The 21,900-nt window shown below is 38.7% G+C and overlaps 1 protein-coding gene across 7 annotated transcripts in view; it reads right to left on the minus strand.

The window, feature by feature from the left end:
* Positions 1-21,900, minus strand: part of KCNH7 (potassium voltage-gated channel subfamily H member 7) — a 363,576-nt gene that overhangs the window by 60,344 nt on the left and 281,332 nt on the right. For all 7 annotated transcript variants that reach the window (XM_088146656.1, XM_088146655.1, XM_088146653.1 and 4 more), the window contains one exon: positions 12,484-12,883. In XM_088146656.1, the coding sequence (XP_088002782.1) occupies positions 12,484-12,883 (400 nt within the window). The remainder of the gene's footprint in view (positions 1-12,483; positions 12,884-21,900) is intronic.

Below are 21,900 nucleotides of genomic sequence, written 5' to 3' on the forward strand. Positions count from 1 at the left end.
AAAAAACCAATTTCCCTGCAGATATATGTCAGAGGAGCGTTGTTTGGTTGTTATATGTCAAGAATGGTGTTCTCTCTCTTTTTCTTGGCATAATATCTTGGCATAGCATAGCTCTGCTCTGTTATCCCAGCTCCTCAAATCCAGGCTGACTAACTTCTGTTGCCAGTGAATGATGACGGATTGTAATATTACCCTGGCTTAATTTTTAATAGTTAATGATGAAATAGGTCATATAAGGAGAGTCCAAACAACATCAAGCATTTAAAACGTTTGTCAGAGGAGAAGAAGTTCTGCTTTTCATTGGATCACATCCGACATCATGTGACCAGAGTTCTGCTTGTACAAGTGGACTTCCCTTTAGTTGCCCCCAAATCTGCTTCAGAGGAGTCTCCTAACTCTATGGAGTGGATTTGGGAGTACATAGGGGAAGATGAATCCATTATGAACAGTCACCAATAGATCTAACCTGCTGAAATAAAAGAAAACGGGAACAAAGACTATTCTGTAATCTGAGAACATATGTTTTACCTACAAAATATTTCAAGTTCAGTTCCTGCCATCAGATATACCTAAGAACTTGGAGATTCTTATACACTAATCAGTAAACTTAACCATTGTTTATTCCAATAATTCAGTTGCCCAAGTTTGCATGACACACTGAACCATAAACAGAGTGGGTGCAAAAATATGCCAGGCTAAAATATGGATGACTCATTTGTAGTTCATTTTGTTCTGCAAACCACTGTACTGTACTGAGTTAGCGGACTTGAACACATACCCATTGCACTGAGCTAGTTTCACCAGACTAACATCTAACTTCACCCTTAAAGCACTTAATGTTGCTTGGATTTCATATGTAGTTAAAATGCCCCAGATGAGCTAAAGAGAAGAAGACATAAAGGGGGCATGAAGTCACAAAGGTAAGAATTCAATGTGATTTTGGCAAGTTCTTTTCTAATCTCCTGTAGGCATATTTACAATTGATTTGGATAAAGGCGATGAAAAAAGGTGGCACGTTTAGATAAAACAGCACATCGTTTTGTAATATTACAACAGTTCTATGATGTGGCACTGCTGATGCAACAATTTTTAGGACTGAACCATTTGTCTTGCCTTGTCTTTTTTAAACACATTTCACTTTGATTGATATGTATAACTGTTTGCGATATGCTTTAGATCAGGGTGAGCAATCTTTTTTGGCTTGTCTGCCCTGGCCAAGGGCTGTTGGGGTATAACCAATATTTTTATGACATTACTTAATGTCAGTCCACTGAAACACAAAACAGAGGCTGATGTAACAGTAATGTAAAAATATTGTTCATGCTCAATTTGCCTCTAAATCCCCATAAGTGGGGAAAAAACAGTTTGGGGAGGTGTCAGTATTTAGAGAGTTCAAAGGGTGTCATAAGTCCTTTAAACCACCTTCCAAGCTCCCCAATGCAAAAAAGGATCTGAATATTTTCATCCTATCCTCGGGGGGGGGGGGGTTGTTCTTGAGAACTAGAATTACGGTGCCAGGAGACCATGTGTGGCATAAGGGCCATGGAATCTTTACCTAAGCTTTAGATCCTTAGGCAATAGGAACATCTGCTCTAAGGCTGTCATGATGTAAGTACTGCAGCACAGAATTGCCATTTTCTAATTTGTAAGTGCACATGAATGGCACTATGTATGGCACCAAGGTGTTTTCTGCATTCTCAGCCCCCTCTCTTCTACTGTAAGTTAAAGTTAGTGGATTTACATCTAAATAAGATGAGAGGTTAGATGAAGTGAAGAATCAACTTAAGGGGAAAAAAATGAAGTGTCATGTGATTTCTTCCCCCAAGCACAACTCTTTTCTGCCTTGACCACACCTATTTCCCCTGATTCTTCCCAGAAAACCTCTGTAGTTTTCAGTCCAAATGAAAATGCGGTTCTCTGTCCTAAGTCCTGCTGAATCATGGTGGGAATGTGAGGGCCATTTCTATTTCCTTTCCCCTCCTCCTTCAACAAGAGGAATTGATATGATCAGGTCTCAGGCTGGCCTAATTCTCCTCTGTGTTTGGAGATACGACAGAGGGATGAGGGGCCTTGATTCTGCAAATCTTCAGCCATTCCCCAGCACATCGTATTTTGGGGGTAGCTACTTTAGAGAGGCCTCTTGTTCACCCAGATATTTTTTTTCTCTGTCCATTAAAGTATCCTAGGCCTTTTGATATGCCCTTTTAGGGAGAGTAGGATCACACTACTAACTTCTGTTTAAAATTTTTAATTAACTAAATAAACAATACCTGTACTGTCATTATTTTATAATTCTTGTATGTCTGTTTGTATAATTTTGGACACAATGTTTCAGAAAATTCCTGTATTTTCAAAGGGAAAGGTAGAGGAAGCTACTACTATGCTAGTTTCTGTAATACTGTGTTAAAGCCAGAATACTGTACTTCATGAAAAATTTAATGCTGTACCTTGATTACAGATTCTTAATTTTACTTTTATTAAAATATTCAAGGGTTGCACAGTATTTATAGGGCAATGCTCTCTTTAGAGAACATTAATCACTTAGAAAATTTGCTCCAAATTCTTCACAGAAAACTACAAAATATGATTCTGTATATATACAGTAATCCATGGTATCTAATACAGGTAGTCCCCAGTTTAAGAATGAGTTCTGTTCCCAAGGTCTGTCTTTAAGTCGAATTTGTATGTAAGCCAGAACAATATTATACAATATAAGTGGTACTGTGTGATTAACTCGAATCATTGTGCATTTAACTCAAATTTTGCTACAATAGGCTCTGTTCTTAACTATGGGTTGTCCTTAACCTGGGTGTTTTTAACCCGGGGACTACCTGTATAGCAAAATGAGAGTGTACTATCTTAACTTCACCCAGCCAGCTTTCATGCCTAAGGTGGGACTAGAACACAGTCTCCTGGTTTCTAGCCTGGAGCTTTAACCATTAGACCAAACTGGGTCTCTAATTTGGGGCAACTGTACCATCAAAATCAGGTGGCTTAGTCAGAGCAAGCTCCAGGGATGCAAAAGAGAAGGAAGGGGTGGAGGATGTTTAGTGGTTTCATATGATCCTGAAGCTGCAGGCTGTTCAAGTTTAAAACATAACAGGCTATACCTTTTGAAGTTCTACTCAGAATTGAAAGAATGGAAATCCTGAAGTCCTTTGCATCTTCTCATATTGGCAAAAGAACCTATGGAGCACACTCTTGCTGATAATAATTATACACAGTAATTACAAAGCTTACCTGGCGCTAGAGCAGGGGTTCCTAAATGTTTTGCCATCACACCTCCCTTTAGTGTAATCTTAATGTACACACCTCCCCTAAAAATCCAAATACCAAAATGAACACAAATGAACAATGAAAACAATACAATGAAATTTTGGGAAAGGTAGATTAACAAGTTTGGGAAACCCTGCTGTAGAGTCACAGAGATGGCCTTGGAATAACCTGACAGAGATGTTGCTTGGAAAAACATGTGTTAAGTTCAGGAAACAGAGAAAGCCTGAGGGGGAAAAAAGGAAGCCTCAGATTGACTCCTTCTTAATTTACAAGAAAATAAGAGAGAGAGAGAGGAAGAGAGGGGAAAACAGTCAGGCTTTCAATATTCTGTAACTATAGTCTCCCTCAATAAAAAAAGATTTCCAGTGAGACTTGTAGAACCTGCTTCCTGGTTGGCCTAGCTCAAATGGTTGTCACATAACAACAGCCATAACGAACAAGGCTCTGCTGGGAAACTAGTTGGAAACCTAGGCCGTATGGGAGATTCTTATGCTGGAAGCCTATCACACCTTTATATTTTTCCTCTGGAAATTAGCAAAATGATTGGGGAAAGCTGGAGAGATATGCCTCTAACATGTGGCCTGGTGCTTCTGAAATTACCTATTTCAGTAGTTTCTCTACTGCCAAAAGAGCAGGAGGTCTAAACTTTTATCTTCCCTTCACTAATCAGAGGATGGATGCTTGAAGCACAGTAATTAACTGCAGGGATATAAAGAGATTTTCCATTAAGCTCATCTAATCCTTCAACCTTGCTGGAGAATGAGGTCAGTAAGTCTCACAAGTTGTCCAAAGAGTTCTCTACACTCAGCAATGTCCTTGAGATGAAAGCATGAGGCTTTGAAAGCTGCTGCCCCCACAGGAAGGCTGCTCTTGGGGAAGTAGAAGTAAGGGCAGGTGCAATGAAGGGGAGAGGAGCAGGGAGGGTGAAGGATCCCTATTTCCTTAGGTTTTTCTCATCTCCAATAGGTGTGGAGGCTTGCCTAGAAGAGCAATATCTTGCTACTTGAGAGGGGAAAACAGTGAGGTTCTTCTCTCTAACAAGCCTGTGTGTGTCCTGGAGAGGAGAACCAGGCAGGGAGACAGAGATCACCTGATGGGAACCAGCAACAAGGTTAGCAGTAGGAATGATTTTTTTGTAGGGGAGGGCCTTTGAGTCAGTGTTGACTCCTGGCAACTGCCTGGACTAGTCCCTGCAGTTTTCTTGGCAAGATTTCAGAAGTGGCCTGCCCTTGCCTCCTTCCCAGGGCTGAGAGAGAGAGACTGACCCAAGGTCACCCAGCTGGCTTCATGTCTAAGGCAGCACTAGAACTCAGGGTCTCCTGGTTTCTAGCCTGGTGCCTTTACCACTACACAAACTGGCTCTCCAGGAATAGCAACTACCTGAGCCTAAAACAGAAGAAAGAAAACTTTGGTTTGTAGTTCGGTTGTCTCCAGCAGCCACAGAAGGAATGGTGATGGAGGCACAGAGCCCTGCAACCAGATGAAAGAGGAGTAGTCCGTGGCATAGGCCAGTTGGAGCACTGCAAGTTGCTACAACGTGGTTCTATAAACCTGAAAGAGAAGTCTCTGACTTTCAAGGCAGGAAAAAAGAATGGGCTGAAAGCTCATTGACTGGAAAGGGCAGGAAGAAAGGCCCAGCATTTCAAACACTGGGCTTATGCACACAAGGACTTCATACGTTCTGCACATTGGAGACTGCACCATCTCTTTGCGCTTAAGAACTGTTGTGAGTCCTAGAGCAAATGATGAGAGAGAGAGAGGTAAGAGAAAGGCTGTTCACCCACTTCCCTTGTGTCTGATTCTCACCTGGCCTGTTGATAGTTAAATGAGTCTCTGTGTTTAAAAGACAAAAGGGAACTTCCTTTTTCCCTGGTCTCCTTTTGTGCTTTCCTCTTTTCAAGATGTAGTTTAGACAGAAGTGAGGCTTTCCTATCCTCTGTATTTCTTAATAAACCTAACTTACACTTCAATTACAATAAACATCTGTTAGCATTCATTGATAGATTGGCTATTATACTCTGCATCAAAGAAAAGTATATCATGAATATCTATTTTCTTAATGGGACCTTCTGCTACTTAATTACTTGGCATTCATTTAACACTCTGCATATGCTTAGGAGCACATCCTCTAACAAGGGCTCCTGCTGAATTGAAATCCCCAACAATGATGGAGGCAGTTCTCTGTATATATGATTTCCTTCTTGTCTGTAATTCAACAGTTTATTTAGCTACATTGCACCTGTGAAGCTTCTGTTGTTAGCTAGTTACTTACTGAATGAAGGGTTGAGTTTCTAGAGAGTTGAAATTTATTGCCATGCCTGATGTGAAGATAGAGTACTTTTGCAAATGCTCATAAACGTGCATGTTCATAAATGGAATTGAGTCCAATAAAATTATAAAATGGCATGACGATAGTGGATTGAGAGATTTTCTCTTGCCATATTCCTAGCATTTGGGGGACAGCCAATGAAACTGATTGTCAGGAGATTCAGTGAAGAATTTTAAAGAAGTATTTACTGAAGCAATATGTAGCTACAACCCTAGCTTATGGAATTATGGAATTGTAAATAGAGTGCTTGTAGACTGCATGCACCCATTCTTGACTCAAATATTGTATTACTGGAATACCGTTTGCTATGGAAAGCGGCAAATACAGATACAAAACTGATTGTTTCATATCCTGACTATGAACTGTCCCTAACAGTCTGGCTAGTCACTTTTGGAAACATGATATCAGGTGAAATGGACCTTGATCTGATCCAGAAGAGAACTTATGTTTTCCCCTGAAAGGTCCACTGAGCTTTATCTTGAAGTGCTGTTATTATATTACTCAGAATGGCCAGATGCCACCTTCTTGCCTCTCTGGACATTATGAAGCTCCATATTCTGAACTTACAAGATCCACCTTCTGCATCCCATGTTTACATTTCAGGACTTAAACCCACACCTTAACCCTGTGTGTGGAGAACGATGAACTGAGACCTCCAATTCTGGGCTGATTCCTAACTCCTTTTTGATCATTGTGAGGTACTTCCAGATGGAAGGCTTTTGAAACTACCAATCAAAATACATAGTGTAATTATTCATTTTATTTTGTCCTGGGCAAATTTTAATGGATACAATGGTTGAAAAGGGAAGGTTACAGGGGGATGAAGCTATTATTTGCCCCTTTCTTGGATTTCATGAATTAGACAAAGTGATGGAACAATAAGTGCCTGGTCTGGAAGCACCTACATTGGTTATGGCACCATTAATGTCTTAGTCCAAACATTTAGTAAATTGACCTTTCTAAATTACAGCTTCATTTAATCCCAGTTTCTAATAAGGTTGATTTAACCATGCTCATTTAAAAAAGTTATTTGCTCAGTCTATCAAATTTCTCACTTGTTTATACTACAAATATAAGACTCAGCATCAACTTTAAAACTTAAGGCACAGAAAACCAATTTCTTCATTCCCTCTACACACACACACACAGAGTCTTTCACCCTTCACAAGGTGATAGTTGTGATAGTATTGTTGCTATTATTACTAACAACATAACTGAATAACAATAATATTCAGATCAGAATAGTAAATTAAAGTTTTAGCTTGGCTTAAAAACTTGGAGCTCCTGAGATAGCTCAAAAGTTCTAGAACTTGCATCTTAAAAGATCCTGTGACTTATGGAGACTCAATCCTTACACAGGAGAAAATGTTCCCTCATATGATCAGAATAACTCATAAGTAATTTATTCTAAGGAATTACAGAATTGATACAAATTCTATATATTTGGTGGGTTTCTCATTCTTAGCTATAACGTCTGTGTAATTTTATCAGTGATGAAGACGACCTCTTACAACTATTTACATATGTCTGTTCTCATCCTTATTATAAATTGGAAACATGTAATTAACCTAATAAAGTTTGCTAACTAATAACAGTAACAGCTAACTAATTTTGCATGTAGTCTATTACGGTTTGGCAACAGAAATATGTGGGTGAGTTTTTCATTTTGCCTATTTCTGTACATTCACTTGTACTTTTGCACACAACTCTTTATGAGAAGATCTTCCAAAGAAAGACTTGAGGGGGTTTCACTTGGAAGAAAAAAGCATATTTTTTTTGGTCACTAGGCAAATAGCAACTTAGAAGAAACCCCTCGCAATTTTTCATTCCCACAAGTATTTTAACTGACAAGACATAACCATGCGATTAATTGTTCTGTCTTGACAGGCAAATTCATAGAAGGCCTTATCTAATAGTGCTTGATGGATTAAAGGTGCCAAAAGGTTCTATGAATAAGGATGAATTAAAAAGAAAAGCTGGTTCTTAATCAGCTATTCACAGATAGACATTTTTTCCTTTAATATCTGTAATGATTGGAATTTAGAAAAATAAAGCAAAGTCAAAGATTGGCCATGTGCTGCCTTCTACTACATGCCGGACGAGCTAAGCTTGACCTACTTTTTCCTTGCATCTTCCCAGTACCCTCCTGTTGTGAAGCATGATGACTACAGCAGGGGTGATACCAAGAGGAAGTAGAGGACATTATATATAGCACTGCAATGGTGTGTCCTCAAAAGCTTTTGAAACTCACACTGCAGGCTTACAGTCTTTAAGTACATCTTTCAGGGATTCTTGAAATGAATGAGGTACCCAAGGGAAAACATTTTCCTGTCAAAAATAGCACATTTTTAAAATAGGATATCCCAGAACAAGGCTTGTGCTCGGATATTCATCCTCTGAATGCATAATCAGGCCATGAGTTGGTTATTGCCACTTTAAGATTTTTTTTTTTAGTATTTTAGATTTTTAAAAAATCAAATGGTTTCCTTACTCCTGTGACACTGACATCACCAGGACCAACTAATGGTGTCAGATCTTATGAGTTGATTTTTCTCATATGTGTTCTTAAATGGTTTAAAATAATACAAGAAAATCCTGCTTTACAATTTCTCCTCCCTTGTCCTTTATAGGTATGGCAAGATATTATCAAGAAAACAGCTTTTTTAATGAGTTCTTGCCTTCCCAGTAGGATCCATGTCAGTGGGTAGCCAGTGGAATGCCCATCTATTTCCTCTCACATTTCTCTTCCATAGTTTAAGAAGGGCTCCACCAGGAGAAAAGCTGTTCCCAAGCATTAAATGAGTTGGATTGGTTTTTGACTGCCAAAAAACAGAATAACAGAGCTGGAAGGAAAAAAAGCTAGATGATTAAAGATCATCTAGCAAGGAAGGGTCAAGCAAAAGCTGGCTACAGGAAGGGTCAAGCCAGAGTGTGTCTGATGGACAAGGGAAACAAAGCCAGAAGCAAGGACTACATGTGGCCACAGCTAGCATTAGAGGATTACAGGGGAGCTCCCTTCATTTTATGTCTACGTCATAATCTGAAGTAGGTTGGGTTGAGAGGAAGTGACTGCCTCGGAGTCACCCAGAGAGCTTTCATGGTTAAGAGCGGATGTGAATCTGGTTCTTCTCAGGGCTGAGCTGCACTTCCTGCTTGCCCCAGAGTGAGGGTGGCCCACCTACCATTTTGGAAGGGCAGGAATGGATGATGTCATCCTCAGCCTATTTCTAGGCTGCTGGGATGGTGAACTACTCAGGTTTTCTTGCTCTGCATCCAAAGTAGTGGTTTTCTCTCTCCACTGGCTTTGCAGGATGGTCCCCATGCTGTCTGTCCTTCCTTCCTTCCTTCCTTCCTTCCTTCCTTCCTTCCTTCCTTCCTTCCTTCCTTCCTTCCTTCCATCCATCCATCCATCCATCCATCCATCCATCCATTTCAATTGGCTGGTGGGTGCTCTGGTGGCCCCCCCCTCCCCCCCAGTCTTTGACAGCCATTTCATACTGGGCTGGTGACCTGCCTCCTATAAAAGGATGGAACTTTGGGATTTTATTTTTTAAGCTTCAGGTGAAATGCTGGCTATTTCTTTGTTTTTTAACACATTCAGTGGAGGAACAGTTTAAAAAAAAATGGGTGAAATTGTCAAGAATTCTTCCATTTTTTTTCTTCTAGCTCCATTGACAGGAAGATCTGTAAAAATTGTCAGGTTTTATCCTCTTTCTTCACCAGTCTTCAAAATACTTGCCCATAGAAGGGAAAGCAGCTGGTGCTTCTTCCCTGGCATGGAGGGGAGGGAAGGAGAAGCAGGGGCTGTGGTAACTGTAGTCTGGACAGAATACCTGGCCATCCCTGTGACCAAATAGGAAGGGACTGAAATCTGGAAAAGGTCTTCTTCATTCCAGTTTACACATGGGAGACAAGGAGTTGAAGGCTGCAGTGCAGAAAAGTCATGTGTCCTAGTCCAACATCTTAACCACTACACCACACTGGTTCTCTCACATTGAATTTGCCTCCTGGTGACTCTGTAGACCCATCCATGAGGTTTTCTTCACAAGTATTTAGAGAACTGATTTGCCATTGCCTTCTGACCTACTGCTCTGTCATTCTCTGATGTTCTCCTATTCAATTCTAACCAGCTTAGCTTATTGAGATCAGCCAAGGTTGGTTAGATGTTACAGCCTACTATAGATATGTATGAAAGCAAAAATAGAAATAATGACAAGAATTTCAGTAGAAATGAAATACATCATGTCCCACTTGGGAAGACTTATGACAAGGTGACCTAAGTGTTGCTGTGTAACTGCTTACAGTTAATGGGTAAGTTCAAACTTTCTGCACTTCTTTCTTATGTTTCTTGAAACTGGACTTTGTTTGAACGACACTTCAAAAGGAGGATGGCACAAATGGAAGATATCCTCTGTAAAGTAGGTCTCCTTGCTATCCCTAAGATAGAACTAGTTAGCATAAACTGGTGCAGAGTAGGTATTTTTTAACACACTGCACATATCTGAGCCATATAGAGAGAACACCTTAAGACCCAGGAACGTCAGTGCAAAGGAATGGATATTGGTCTTACTTTCTTGTATAGTGGTTTATAAATAATAATGAATAGGTTAAAGTTCATTATGTAAATTGTTTGAAGCTGAAATCCTGAAAAGGCTAAGAAAAGACATGGGGCAGAGATCATTCTGAATATTTTATATTAATTTTATATTGATGGCTTGTATTTATGTTGCTGGGGGTTTACTTATTTGCTATGTTAATTCTTTTATGTTGATGGTTATTTCTTTTATACTAAAGATTAATATAAAATTGAATGTGATTGCTATTACTATTGCATTTATTTATTATTAATAAATAATAGCTGACCTCACAGTGGACATAGAGATGATCCTGTGGCATGTCCCTCCCTAGCAAGGAATGAGCCACTTTAAAAAAGGGCTACTGGATGGCTAACTGTGGATGTGATAAGAGTGGAAAAATAGCTATCTTTTACCATTCTTATTGCTACAATGTAATCCCTAGTATGAGCTCTTACTCTTACGTGGTTGGATTCAGTGTCTTCTTTCAGTGGCACTTTAGGTGTCTCTTCAGGCATATCATCTCCTGAAGTGCCTCAGAGATCTGATGAGGACCTCAGGATTGACACACAGTGAGCAGCCAACTAGTAACAATCATAATCTAAGGTCCTCATCAAATGCCCACTCCAGGCTGTGACCAAGGCCTCAGTCAAATTGCCCATCAGAGCCTCAAGAACCCCTCCAAGCTTTTGTTAATTGCCACCAGCTGGCTATTCCAAGAGAAAGCTGTCTACAAACGTAATAATAAATTAATTGGTTTAACCAAAGAGACTCCAGTAAGACTCAAGGATTAATTTAACTTAATGCAACAGCCAAACAGCTTACCAAATGTGATGCATGTCCATGTTATACTCCTGATAAAACAATTGTACTAGTTGCCAATTTGCTACCAACCAAGTTCAAGTTGTTGTCCATGATGGTTGAGACCTGAAGCAACTGCCTTCACAACTTACAGGCCTGGAGTAATAGGAGGTTCTGCATTGTGTGCCAAGAACAGCAAAGGGCTTGTGGCCACGCATCAGTGTGCTGTCTCTGTAGCACTGCTTGTCCTGTGCTATGCACTTTCCCTGGGATGTGTGTGAGGCACGTTCTATTATATGCTCAGTATGTTTGTTCAAGGCCATCCTTCTCATCCAAGACTTCCATGAATAAATGTACGATAAATTTAGGTTTTGTTTTCTTCCTTTGCCTCCTTTTTATTGCACAGATTTTTATATGTATTTTAATTGTATTTTTATACACCACTTTGAGACCTTTTGTGCAGTTGTTGATGATGATAATAATGCCAACCAAACACTACTAAATTAAATTGAGCTATACGAAGATCAATAGGGTCTATACATTTCACATTGTGCTACAAGACTGTTAGTTGACCTTTAAAAGGATTCTGAGTGTGAACTGTTCCTCAAGAGATACTATAAATAACCTGTAGACAGTGGTTAATTTTTAAAAAGAAAAGTGTTACTGAATCTTATCTGGAATACAAATTGTGCTGGAGGTGTTGATTCCCGTTTTAAGATATGTAAGGTTGTGATTATTTTGTAATTAGGCAAATGCATTCTGCATTATTTTTCCCTTTGAAAAACTCAAAATCCTTGATGTCAGTAGATTGCAAATACTAGGGATACAACCAAGAAGAACTATCCATCTTTACTACACAATGATCAATTTAGAGTTTTTAGGCCAACATGAAGCAGTAACAGGACAAGTCTAAACTATATGGATTAACCTTCCAACTCCAGAGTTGCATCTTTAATAGCAAAGTGACTGCAACCAACTCTTATGAAATATTCTTTGAAATTTCCAATACAGACAAAGCAATTTTTTTAGTTGCATTGATCTTATTTTAAATCAATAGTAAACTAATTTCAAATTATTTAAAGCAACCCTCCATTGATTTGCCAAGATAGGACGTTCAAGCTCATTATTCCATAGAGTACATAAATAACTAATATTAATTTCATCAACTTCCTATAAAAAAGAATAGGCTACTGACTTAGGAGTGACAGTTAACTCCCCTAAAAGCTCCAATTACTGTGAAACCTCAGAACCAACAACATCTGAACCAGAGAAGTTTGGAATGTGAAGTTCAAAATGAACACTGGCAAAACGTCTTCATGAAAAGCAATTTAAAAAAGTGCATTCCCTAGAGAAATTTTGCCCAAGGGCCCCAGTCTTCACCTTGCAAACATGTTCTTTCACTCTTCTACCTGAAAGGTTTTGAGTATTTAACAAGCTAAACAAGCTAAGAAATTCATTAGTAAATTAGAGAGGAAGTAAAAATGCAAAAAGCCGCTTACTTACAGCCAATCAGCATGACGCAAATAGAAAAGATTTTCTCTGAGTTGGTATTTGGAGACACATTTCCAAATCCTACACTGGTCAGGCTGCTGAAGGTAAAATAAAGTGCAGTGACATATTTGTCTTTGATGGACGGTCCGGAGCTGCCATCACTTCGATTGTAATGCTTTCCCAGTTGCTGTCCCAGGGAATCCAACCAACCGATTTTGCGAGACAAGTAATGCCTTTCAACATTCCCAATGGCATACCAAATGCAAGCCAGCCAGTGAGCAATGAGCGCAAATATGCACATCAGTAACATCAAGACAGCTGCACCATATTCTGAGTATCTGTCCAGTTTTCGGGCCACCCTCACTAAACGCAGTAGACGGGCTGTCTTCAGAAGGCCAATGAGGGTTGTTGTCTGCAGAAACAGAAACCACAGTGCATATTAGGCCTAGCCCAGATCCAAAGAGGAGAATAAGGAAAACTGCTTAGATGAAATTACAATAGTCTATTTATGAATATGGCCCCACACCACAAGAGTGTCTTCACAGGTTTTGGGAAGGATGATTCCATTTAGAAGATATAAGTTTGGTTCTAAGGAACCTTTTAGGCAATCTGTATGCACATACATAGTCTGCAGTTTCACAATGAACTTACCAACAAGGGGACTTCATTAAATACATTAAATTTTACTTTAGTATAGAAATACACAGGTCTTTCACTTATTAGAATTACTGCTTCTTTCAAAGAGAACTAAGCCAGCATGCATTAGATTCCTAGGAGATCTAGGACATGATTAGACCCAAGCCTGCCATGGGAGTTGCATCATACATCTTTAGGCGAGAATGCAGAGCATACTTCATGGACTGTCAGTCTGTGATGCAATAACTCCCATTGCATCACCGGCCTCTGCAGGTCCCTTTCCCTAAATGTTGTGCCTAGCGGGATCTAGGAAGGGTGCCTTCTCCATAGCTCCCTCTGCCCTGTGGAACATTCCAGAGACCGGCAGAAACCCAATGCCCCTGCTCTCCAGAAGGCCTTGAAGAGCTAGCTTGTTCCACAAGCATCAGGGTTGGATGAGTGTGATGAATGTGTGGGAGAATGTTGCTTAATGTTTTTATCGTGATTGTTTTTTTACTGTTTTTATTGTTTTGTGAGCCATCCAGGATTATGGTTCATAATATGGGTAGCTATATAAGTTCTTTAAAGAAACACACAAACAAACAAAATCTCTCTTTAAAAAATGGGTTGCCATATGATGCTGGGGGGAAGGAAACTACTAAACCAGGAAGCACAACAACAGAGTTTCCTAGGGTACATCAAAATTTGGGGAGATTCTCTGGACTGCCTTGAGCATTATCTACAGCCTACGCCATAACCGTAGTAACTGTCCCATTATTATCTTGTTTACAATAACTGCAATAAAATAACTGCCCTTTTTCCCTGGTAAGAATGTGTCAAAATAAATTGTATATAGTAAATAGTATATTTGGTACAAAGTAAATAGCTATAAATCTGGAGCACATCCTTTATCCTCAGATTTAAAGTGCTCTCCCTCCAAAGAACCATTAAATTGGATTTAACTTCCAAATGAAACCTAAGATTTGGGGTTTTATGCAAGAAACACTAAAGGTAGAATTCGTAGGAAATGTCCATGTGAATACGGTAAGTATATCTGAAGCTCCCTTATTCTGAGCCAGACATTTGGCTCAATTATGTCTGTAATGATTGGAGGGTTTTTCAAGGTGTCTACCATAGGTCTTTCCAGTCATTTCTTGAAATGCCAGGGACTGAACCTGGAATTTTCTGCATTACTACTACTACTGCCGCCACCACCACCACCACCACCACCACTACCACCACTAGTAGTACATGAAATGTATATCCTGCCTTTCCCCTGAGTGCCATGTGGTTTATGTGGGAGTCACCCTCACTTTATTTGCATGCAGAGATATTTCTCTACTATCGAGTGACAGCCTTTTGCTTAAAGGCTTCAAGACTTTTTAGAGAAACTGAACTGAATGGGGAATTCAGTATTTTATCTCTGTGCCTGGACACTACTGGAAATAAAATGCTGGACTAATATTAGCCTTTGTTCTGATACAGCAGGGAGGTTCTTATGTAAGTCCAGCCAACCAGGTACCAAACACAAGTTATATTTAAGACAGTGTTCATACTATAGATCCATAATTTTTTGCTACCTTCAAGTTTTGTTCTAAAACATTCTGCAATTGGCAATTAGAGGCTTATCTATTATTAATCCCATAAAGTTGAGTACTTCTATTGCATTATATAGTAACCTCAGAAACTCCCTCTGCCCTCGAAATCTTTGCGATGGAACACATAATATTAAACCAAAGGTGACACACAGGATTTGCATGTGTGTGGACTTCCAGGGAAGAAATGGTGAACTGAAGATGGCTCTATGTATTGTCGAAGGCTTTCACGGCCGGAATACGATGGCTGGTGTGGGTCTTCCGGGCTATGTGGACATGTTCTGGAAGTTTTGTTTCCTAACGTTTCGCCAGCATCTGGGCACAGAGAGAACTGCTCCTGTCTGTGCTCCTGCTCTCTGAAGATGCCGGTCACAGATGCTGGCGAAACGTTAGGAAACAAAACTTCCAGAATACGGCCACATAGCCCGGAAGACCCACACCAGCCATGAAGATGGCTCTGCTAAAAGTGGAGCCGATGACTGACGAAATGAAGAACCAGTGAGTAGATGGCTCTTCATAATTCCTCTCTGGACAAGGAGAGGACTTGAGATCACCCACAGGTGCTCCAGACAGCTGCTTCTCATGAGGAGACTGCAAGACAGTGATCTCTGGTAGGTTTCAAGCTCTGGGAGATGAGAGGAAAGACATCTTGCTCAATCTGTGGTCAGCACCTTTGAAAGGACACTAAGTTTGCATACTTCCTTTTCTAATCACTTTTGGAAATTGCCTGTTAATTGCTTTTCAGCTATTAGGAACCTTTGAATTGACAAGTCTGAAAACACTGGGTGAGTTTCCTTCAGTACTTACTTACTTACTTACTTATTTATTTATTTATTTATTTTATTTAAGCAATTTATATGGCCACCCAACTCACTCACAGTGATTCTGGGTGGCTCACAGGAATAAAAATCCCAAATACAAAATCCACCCTTCTATTTATCGAAATAAGTTTTAAATACAAGTTCAATGACTTAAAAAAAAAAGGCGGGGGGGGGAATAAGCAGCAAAAGGGTGATTAGAACTTTGATTTTGGAAAGTTACAAATGGACTAAGGGTCCAAATGGATTTGAAATAAGACTTTGGAATTAATTATAAGAATCCTTCCCATGGGAAAATGCTTTTGTTTTGAATTCTTTTGAAAAAAAGCATGATAGGATGAAACTTTGAAGGTTGGACATTAGAGGGAATCAGAAGGAACTAAAAGATTACAATTAAAGTAGAAGAACACTTAAATTTGACTTACAAATACAGAATGAAGCAAAATATTTTAACATTGGATGTACTGAAGGATATTTCAATGGACCCAGAAGTTAATTTTAAGAGTGTCTACCTCTACAGATAGACTGTGTTTAAAAGATGTTATGGAAGAGGAACAAGTTTTACCTGATAAAATTGAGATTGATCTGAAAGTGGATTTAAAAATGACAGGCTACAAGAATGATATGGAAAAAGATGCTACACTGGACATACAAAACAAACAAACTCATGTTTTAATAATTAAAAGGGATATACAAATAACAAACCAAGAGAGTCACCTGAAAAACTTTCTTATATTGGATTTACAAAAGAGGCTTGCTAAAGCTATGAAGAATTTTGTGAGAAGGGACAAAGAAAAAACGAAAAGAAATCAAGTTCTAGGACATTATTTAAAGGGACTAAAGATCGTTAAAAGCAACAGGAAGGAATATAAAATTGGTTTATTTGATCAAGATTAAAAGCGATAAACAGGCCTTTAAGGAATTATTTATAGATAAGAGATGGGATATGGGATGAAGAGATAATTTGTTGTATTTTAAGAGAAGGTGATAAGTTACTAAAATTGTTTATACTTGTGATGAAGGGGGAAGTAATTTCTTTATACATTTCTTCTCTTTTTCTTTACTACATTTTTTTTCCAGTTTTCTTTCTAGTTTTTCTTTTCTGCACCTATTTTTTCTTTTTATTCTTTTTTTAGTTTGTATTAGTTTATATCTTTGCAATTGTAATTTTTAATAAAATTATTATTAAAGAAAGGATATGCATGTGTGCATGTGTGCACCCTCCCATAATGACTACCCCTTCCATTTTTAAGAAGGCATATATAATGCATAATGTTTAACAGCTGAAAACATGTACAGTTTTAATGGGAAAAGCCAGCTTACTAATTTCATCTCCCTAAGTGCAATTTTAATGTTTTATTAAAACTTTGCATGTTTTATACATAGATCTTAGTAGCAGTAATCTGGAAATAAGAAAAAAGAAGTGCTCCCTTCTTTTAAGGTAACTTGAACATAATATATTCTATTTATATCAAACTTGCAACTTTCTCCCTGCAACAATGCAAGGTACTAGATCGCTAGCAGCAATTTACTGTGCCATTGCTACAGAAGGACAGTGGCACAAATTAAGAAACAGGCAGTGGAGTCAGCATCTGCTATTGAAAAATGTTGCTATGTTTCATCTAGGTTTTTACCCTGTAGACCCTATCCATGAATACACTAGGGAGCACCCTTCACAAAGTTAAGTAGACAGATAATTTTGACAATTTTACAGTAAAAGCTGTAAAGAGCTAGCATTAGCTCATTCCTTGTCATTCCTTCTAAGAAATCCACTACAAGTTTCTGACTGAATGAATGAAATGGCGTTCATTCTCCCAGAAGGACTTTGTTATGGCACAGATGGACACTGATGTACAGTATTCAGTAGCGAGGGGGTTCCTTCTGCCTTGAAAAAGATGGCGGTGTGCTCCATTTTCAAGAAACCATTACTGGACCCAATGATGTAGGACAATTTTTGTCCAACCTCTAACTTTCCCTTTTGGGGGAGAAGAGATCAAGCCCAAGCTCTGTGGGACTCCCCTTTCTTCTTTGACATCTGCGTGAGGCTGCTGGGGGAAGTCACCTGAGGGCACAGGGACAGGTATCACCAGTTCTGTATGCTGATGATATCTAGCTTGATCCCTGGCTAGCCATATGATGCTGTGTACCTACTTTGAGCTTTCTAAAGGGAGGGTATAAGGATCTTACAAATAAATAAATATTATTCCCTGCTCAAAATAGCATACTAAAAAGTATTTAGAAAAAAGACATTCCCCCAATAAAAATACATTTAGAAAAGTTATGGATCAAAACGTACATATTATAGATTGCTGCATTTTAAATAAAATAAATGTTAGGAGCACTTGCTTTTTACAGAGCCAGTTTGGTGTAGTGGTGAAGGCACCAGGCTAGAAACCGGGAGATTGTGAGTTCTAGTGCCCACCTTAGGAACAAAGCCAGCTGGGTGACCTTGGGCCAGTCACTCTCTCTCAGCCCTAAAAAGTAGGCAAGGGCAAACCACTTCTGAAAAACCTTGCCAAGAAAACTGCATGGACTAGTCTAGGCAGTCACCAGGAGTCAACAATGACTGGAAGGCACAAACATACGTGCACACTAGCTTTTTAAAAAATGTGTGTATAAAAACCTTGTAAATCAGACTGATCCATACATCCCTATTGTCAAATTCTGAGGTCAATAAACTCATTATATACTTAAAAGATAAAAGGAAAGAAATAGAGACCAAGAGAGGTCAAGATCTGCATAGTATTTGCCTGTGCTCTGTGGCTGGGTAAAGTGCCTGGCTGGAGGAAAGTGTTGAGTCTGTGCCAAGGTCAAGGATTTCTTAAGGGAAGGCAGATGACTCAGCACAAGACCAAGAGCACGTAGGCAGAAAAGGGGAAAATGCTAGAATGCACCTATAAAGTGGCATGTACATGCCTTAGATAGAGAGTATAAAAATAGCAAGGAAAAGCAGAAAAGGGGGAATGTTATATTTCAGATGCTGCAGAACATGCTTCTAGAGAGGATGTCCCCTGGTTAGCGTGGAGTAGAGAACAGCCCAGCCTGCCAAGTCCAGAGATTCCAGCCCAAGAATGAGGAGGAAAAACCTGGAGCAGCTTGTGAGAGTATAGGAAGACCAGGAGAATGGATTGTGTTGTGTGTACAGAAATTCAGATGCCGGATGGTGGAGTCAAAGGCTGAATTTGGCAGCAAGACAGCCAGGAGAAAATTTACAGACATTCCAATATCAGTAATTGAGATAAGGAGGGGAGAAGAAGCCATTATAAATTGCAAGCAGAAATTGAGGAAAAGAGAGTTGAGAGGGAGAAAAATTAAGTAGGTTAAGACTTGATTTCTTATGTGATATTTCTTATACTATTCTGTACCTATGTTGGTAATGCATACTGGTTTTGTAACTAATATTTTCACTTGTATATATTATTAGATCAAACTACATCCTTAGTATAGGAATCATAGTATCCCTCATTTGTTTAGCTACTGGCTCTGTGTGTGTCTGTGTCAGCTCCTATCCTAACACACTCTCTGACATGCTCATTTCTATTTTACTGTTAAGTACTATAATTAGTACAGACATAAAATGAATCTCCTTTTACTGTCTGCTTGCTCGCTCCCTTGCCTATGGGCAACTTCTCCCTTCCTATAGTTCTTAATCTCTACATCAACACTGGGCAGGAAGGCCTTTTGAATAGGAGTTTCCTCTGAAAACTATTTATACAGGTGCTTGTCCTTTCTAAAGAAAGAGGTATGGCTACCCAACACTTGTAATATATGAATAAAACTGGACTAAGGTTCTGCCTACTGAAACTTGCCTACGGAGAATTCAGGGTTTCTCAAAGGCTCTGCCAAATGTAACAGGGATCTTACCAAGTGATCTAGAATCCAGGCCTGCAGCCAAATTGCTCCTGACTGGAGGAAGGCAGGATCTTGGAATTTGTGGTAGAAATCAGTGACTGCTACTAGCTCAAGTACATGTAAATTAATTTGGTCCCACTTTTTGCAGATCCTTTGTTGCTTAATAAAGTTGTGTCCTCTTTAATTACATTGTTCTGCTTTTTCTTTGGTGAAATAGAGGCAATCAGACTTCTTCCCTTTCTTTGGAAGTTAAATGCTGTCTTACATAACAAATTATAGACCTTACATTTTTACCCCAACATAATTAGGCTTAAGTTTCTTAAAAGTTTGCTTATAATGCTCATGTCCAAAGCAAAATAACAGTACAAGAAATGGTCTGCAATTTGGAAACTCTGGCTTTTTGAATACATTTTATGCTACTAAATGCTTATACCTCCTTGAAATCTTTATTTTGTGTATAATGAAATTTCTCCTATCCCCAGGGACTCTTTCACACTTGCCATGGAGAATTAAAAACCATCTACGTGAGTCAGATAACTTTATCTTGTTTTTGTACATTTTCCTGGTTTCTAAATCAAGTTAGTTCAAAGGTGATCACAGATTCAAGATATTTGAATATTCTTATTTTCCCTCTGCTCTTTTCTGTCTACTTCCCAGAGTTCTATCTTCATCCTTGGAAGCCCCATTGATGTCTCCATCTTTCACAAGAGCAATCAGTGAAACATCCTCCTCTGTTGCCAGTGACTGTTTTTATGGCATCAGATGAAGATCTTTTTATTGCAGGGCCTTTTAATGTAAACAATTCTACTTTTATATCAGAATTGAAATACTGTGTTTATCATGTCATCTTTAAATTATAAATGATGCTATTCATAAGTTTGATTTTATACTTTTGAATTATACAAGTACAGTAACCTACTGGTTTAAATAGTAGGTTATAAATATTATAATTAAGAAGAACCTGGTGCACCCTTCAGAGAACTAATTGTATGTATGTGTCAGCAGGGATTATTACCATTTTCTTCATTTCTAATCTCTCTGTATCATTTAAAAGATCTCTGAATATGTACATGTAGTGATGCACCTACTGTATTCAATACTTGGAGCAGATACTTTTTTAACATCCCCTTCCTCTGTTGCTGCTGCGCTAGGCTGCTGACCGCCAAAAAGCTGATCAGTGCACTGGCAGCAGGGACCCAGCTCCATGCCCATTGCCTATCCTCCAGATAGCTGCCTTATCATCCCCAAGTCATTAAGACAATTTCCCCCTTTATTGCCTGCCCCTCATTATTGCCTGCAATTTGCATGTACAGATTGTTATTTATTTCAGTTTTAGATATGTTGTAATTTTGCTGCTGGTTTAATTGTATTTCTGTTTTTAATTTTTTTTATATTAAGTCACAATGAGTCTCAAGATTCTGTGATATATAATCAATCAATCAATCAATCAAGTTATTTAATCAGTTAGTTAAAGAACTAACTCAAAAGGCAAGAATCCCTCTTAGCTATACAAAGTCTATCCACGTGTTTCTGGTGGATACCTAATGCACTAAGAGCTTTTTAAAAATCCACCTGGATAACTCCACCTCCTAGATGGCATTGAGTGTGCTGGCCAACTCACTAAATATACATGTTACATGTAACACAACTGCATGTTACTATGTGGGTCCCTTTTTCAGTGTGCTTCCTGAAAGTTCTTCTGCATGTTTGTATTGGGAAGAATTTAATCAGGAATTCATTTGGACAAAAATGAATGCATGGAGGAGACTGATCAGGGCTCCCCCAGCTCCCTATGGATACAGGCAGTCCCCAGTTTAAGAATGAGTTCCATTCCCAAGGTCTGTCCTTAAGTCAAATTTGTATGTAAGCCGGAATGGTACTATTGTATAATACTGTATAAGTAGTATTGTGTAATTAACTCAAACTATTGTGTATGTAACTCAAATAATTGTGCATTTAATTTGAACTTTGCTACAATAGGCTCCATTCTTAACTATGGGTTGTCCATAAACTGGGTGTTTTTAACCCAGGAACTACCTGTATCCTCTTCTCAATTCTGATTACTGAAGCCTCCAGGAGTGTTAATACTATTTAATCTTCAATTTCCAAAATACAGATGCTACTCTGATTTATAATGGTGGCTGTTAGGTTGAAGTGCAGCATATATTAGGAGATGATAATGTATTAGTCTGATTGTAAAACTTATTTACAAAGTATTTTCTAAGTATTTGGCTTTTAGACAAATGCATTCTAATTAAAAAAAACCCCAAATGTAGAGCCTAATTGTTTTCTTTTTACTCAGAAAGCTTATTTTTTAACTAAGTGTTAAGCTTTTGCTCATGCACAGCCAGCTTTCCTTTTCTCCATCATCTATTTTAATTAGCTGTTTTTATTGCTTTGCATGGTTGTATTGGTGTAAAGCTACAATTTTATGATTACTGGAAAGTGTCATAATAGCCATAGGATGTTTTGGTGTTTTACTTCAAGGGTGAAAAGGATTAACATTGAATAGGGAGATCCAACCTCAAAAATTTCCCCTTCGAATTGCT

Source organism: Python bivittatus, unplaced genomic scaffold (genome assembly GCF_059951505.1).
Source record: "Python bivittatus isolate LINGU-HERP-01145 unplaced genomic scaffold, Pbiv_v1 ctg000480_np1212, whole genome shotgun sequence".
Taxonomy (NCBI): Eukaryota; Metazoa; Chordata; class Lepidosauria; order Squamata; family Pythonidae; genus Python; species Python bivittatus.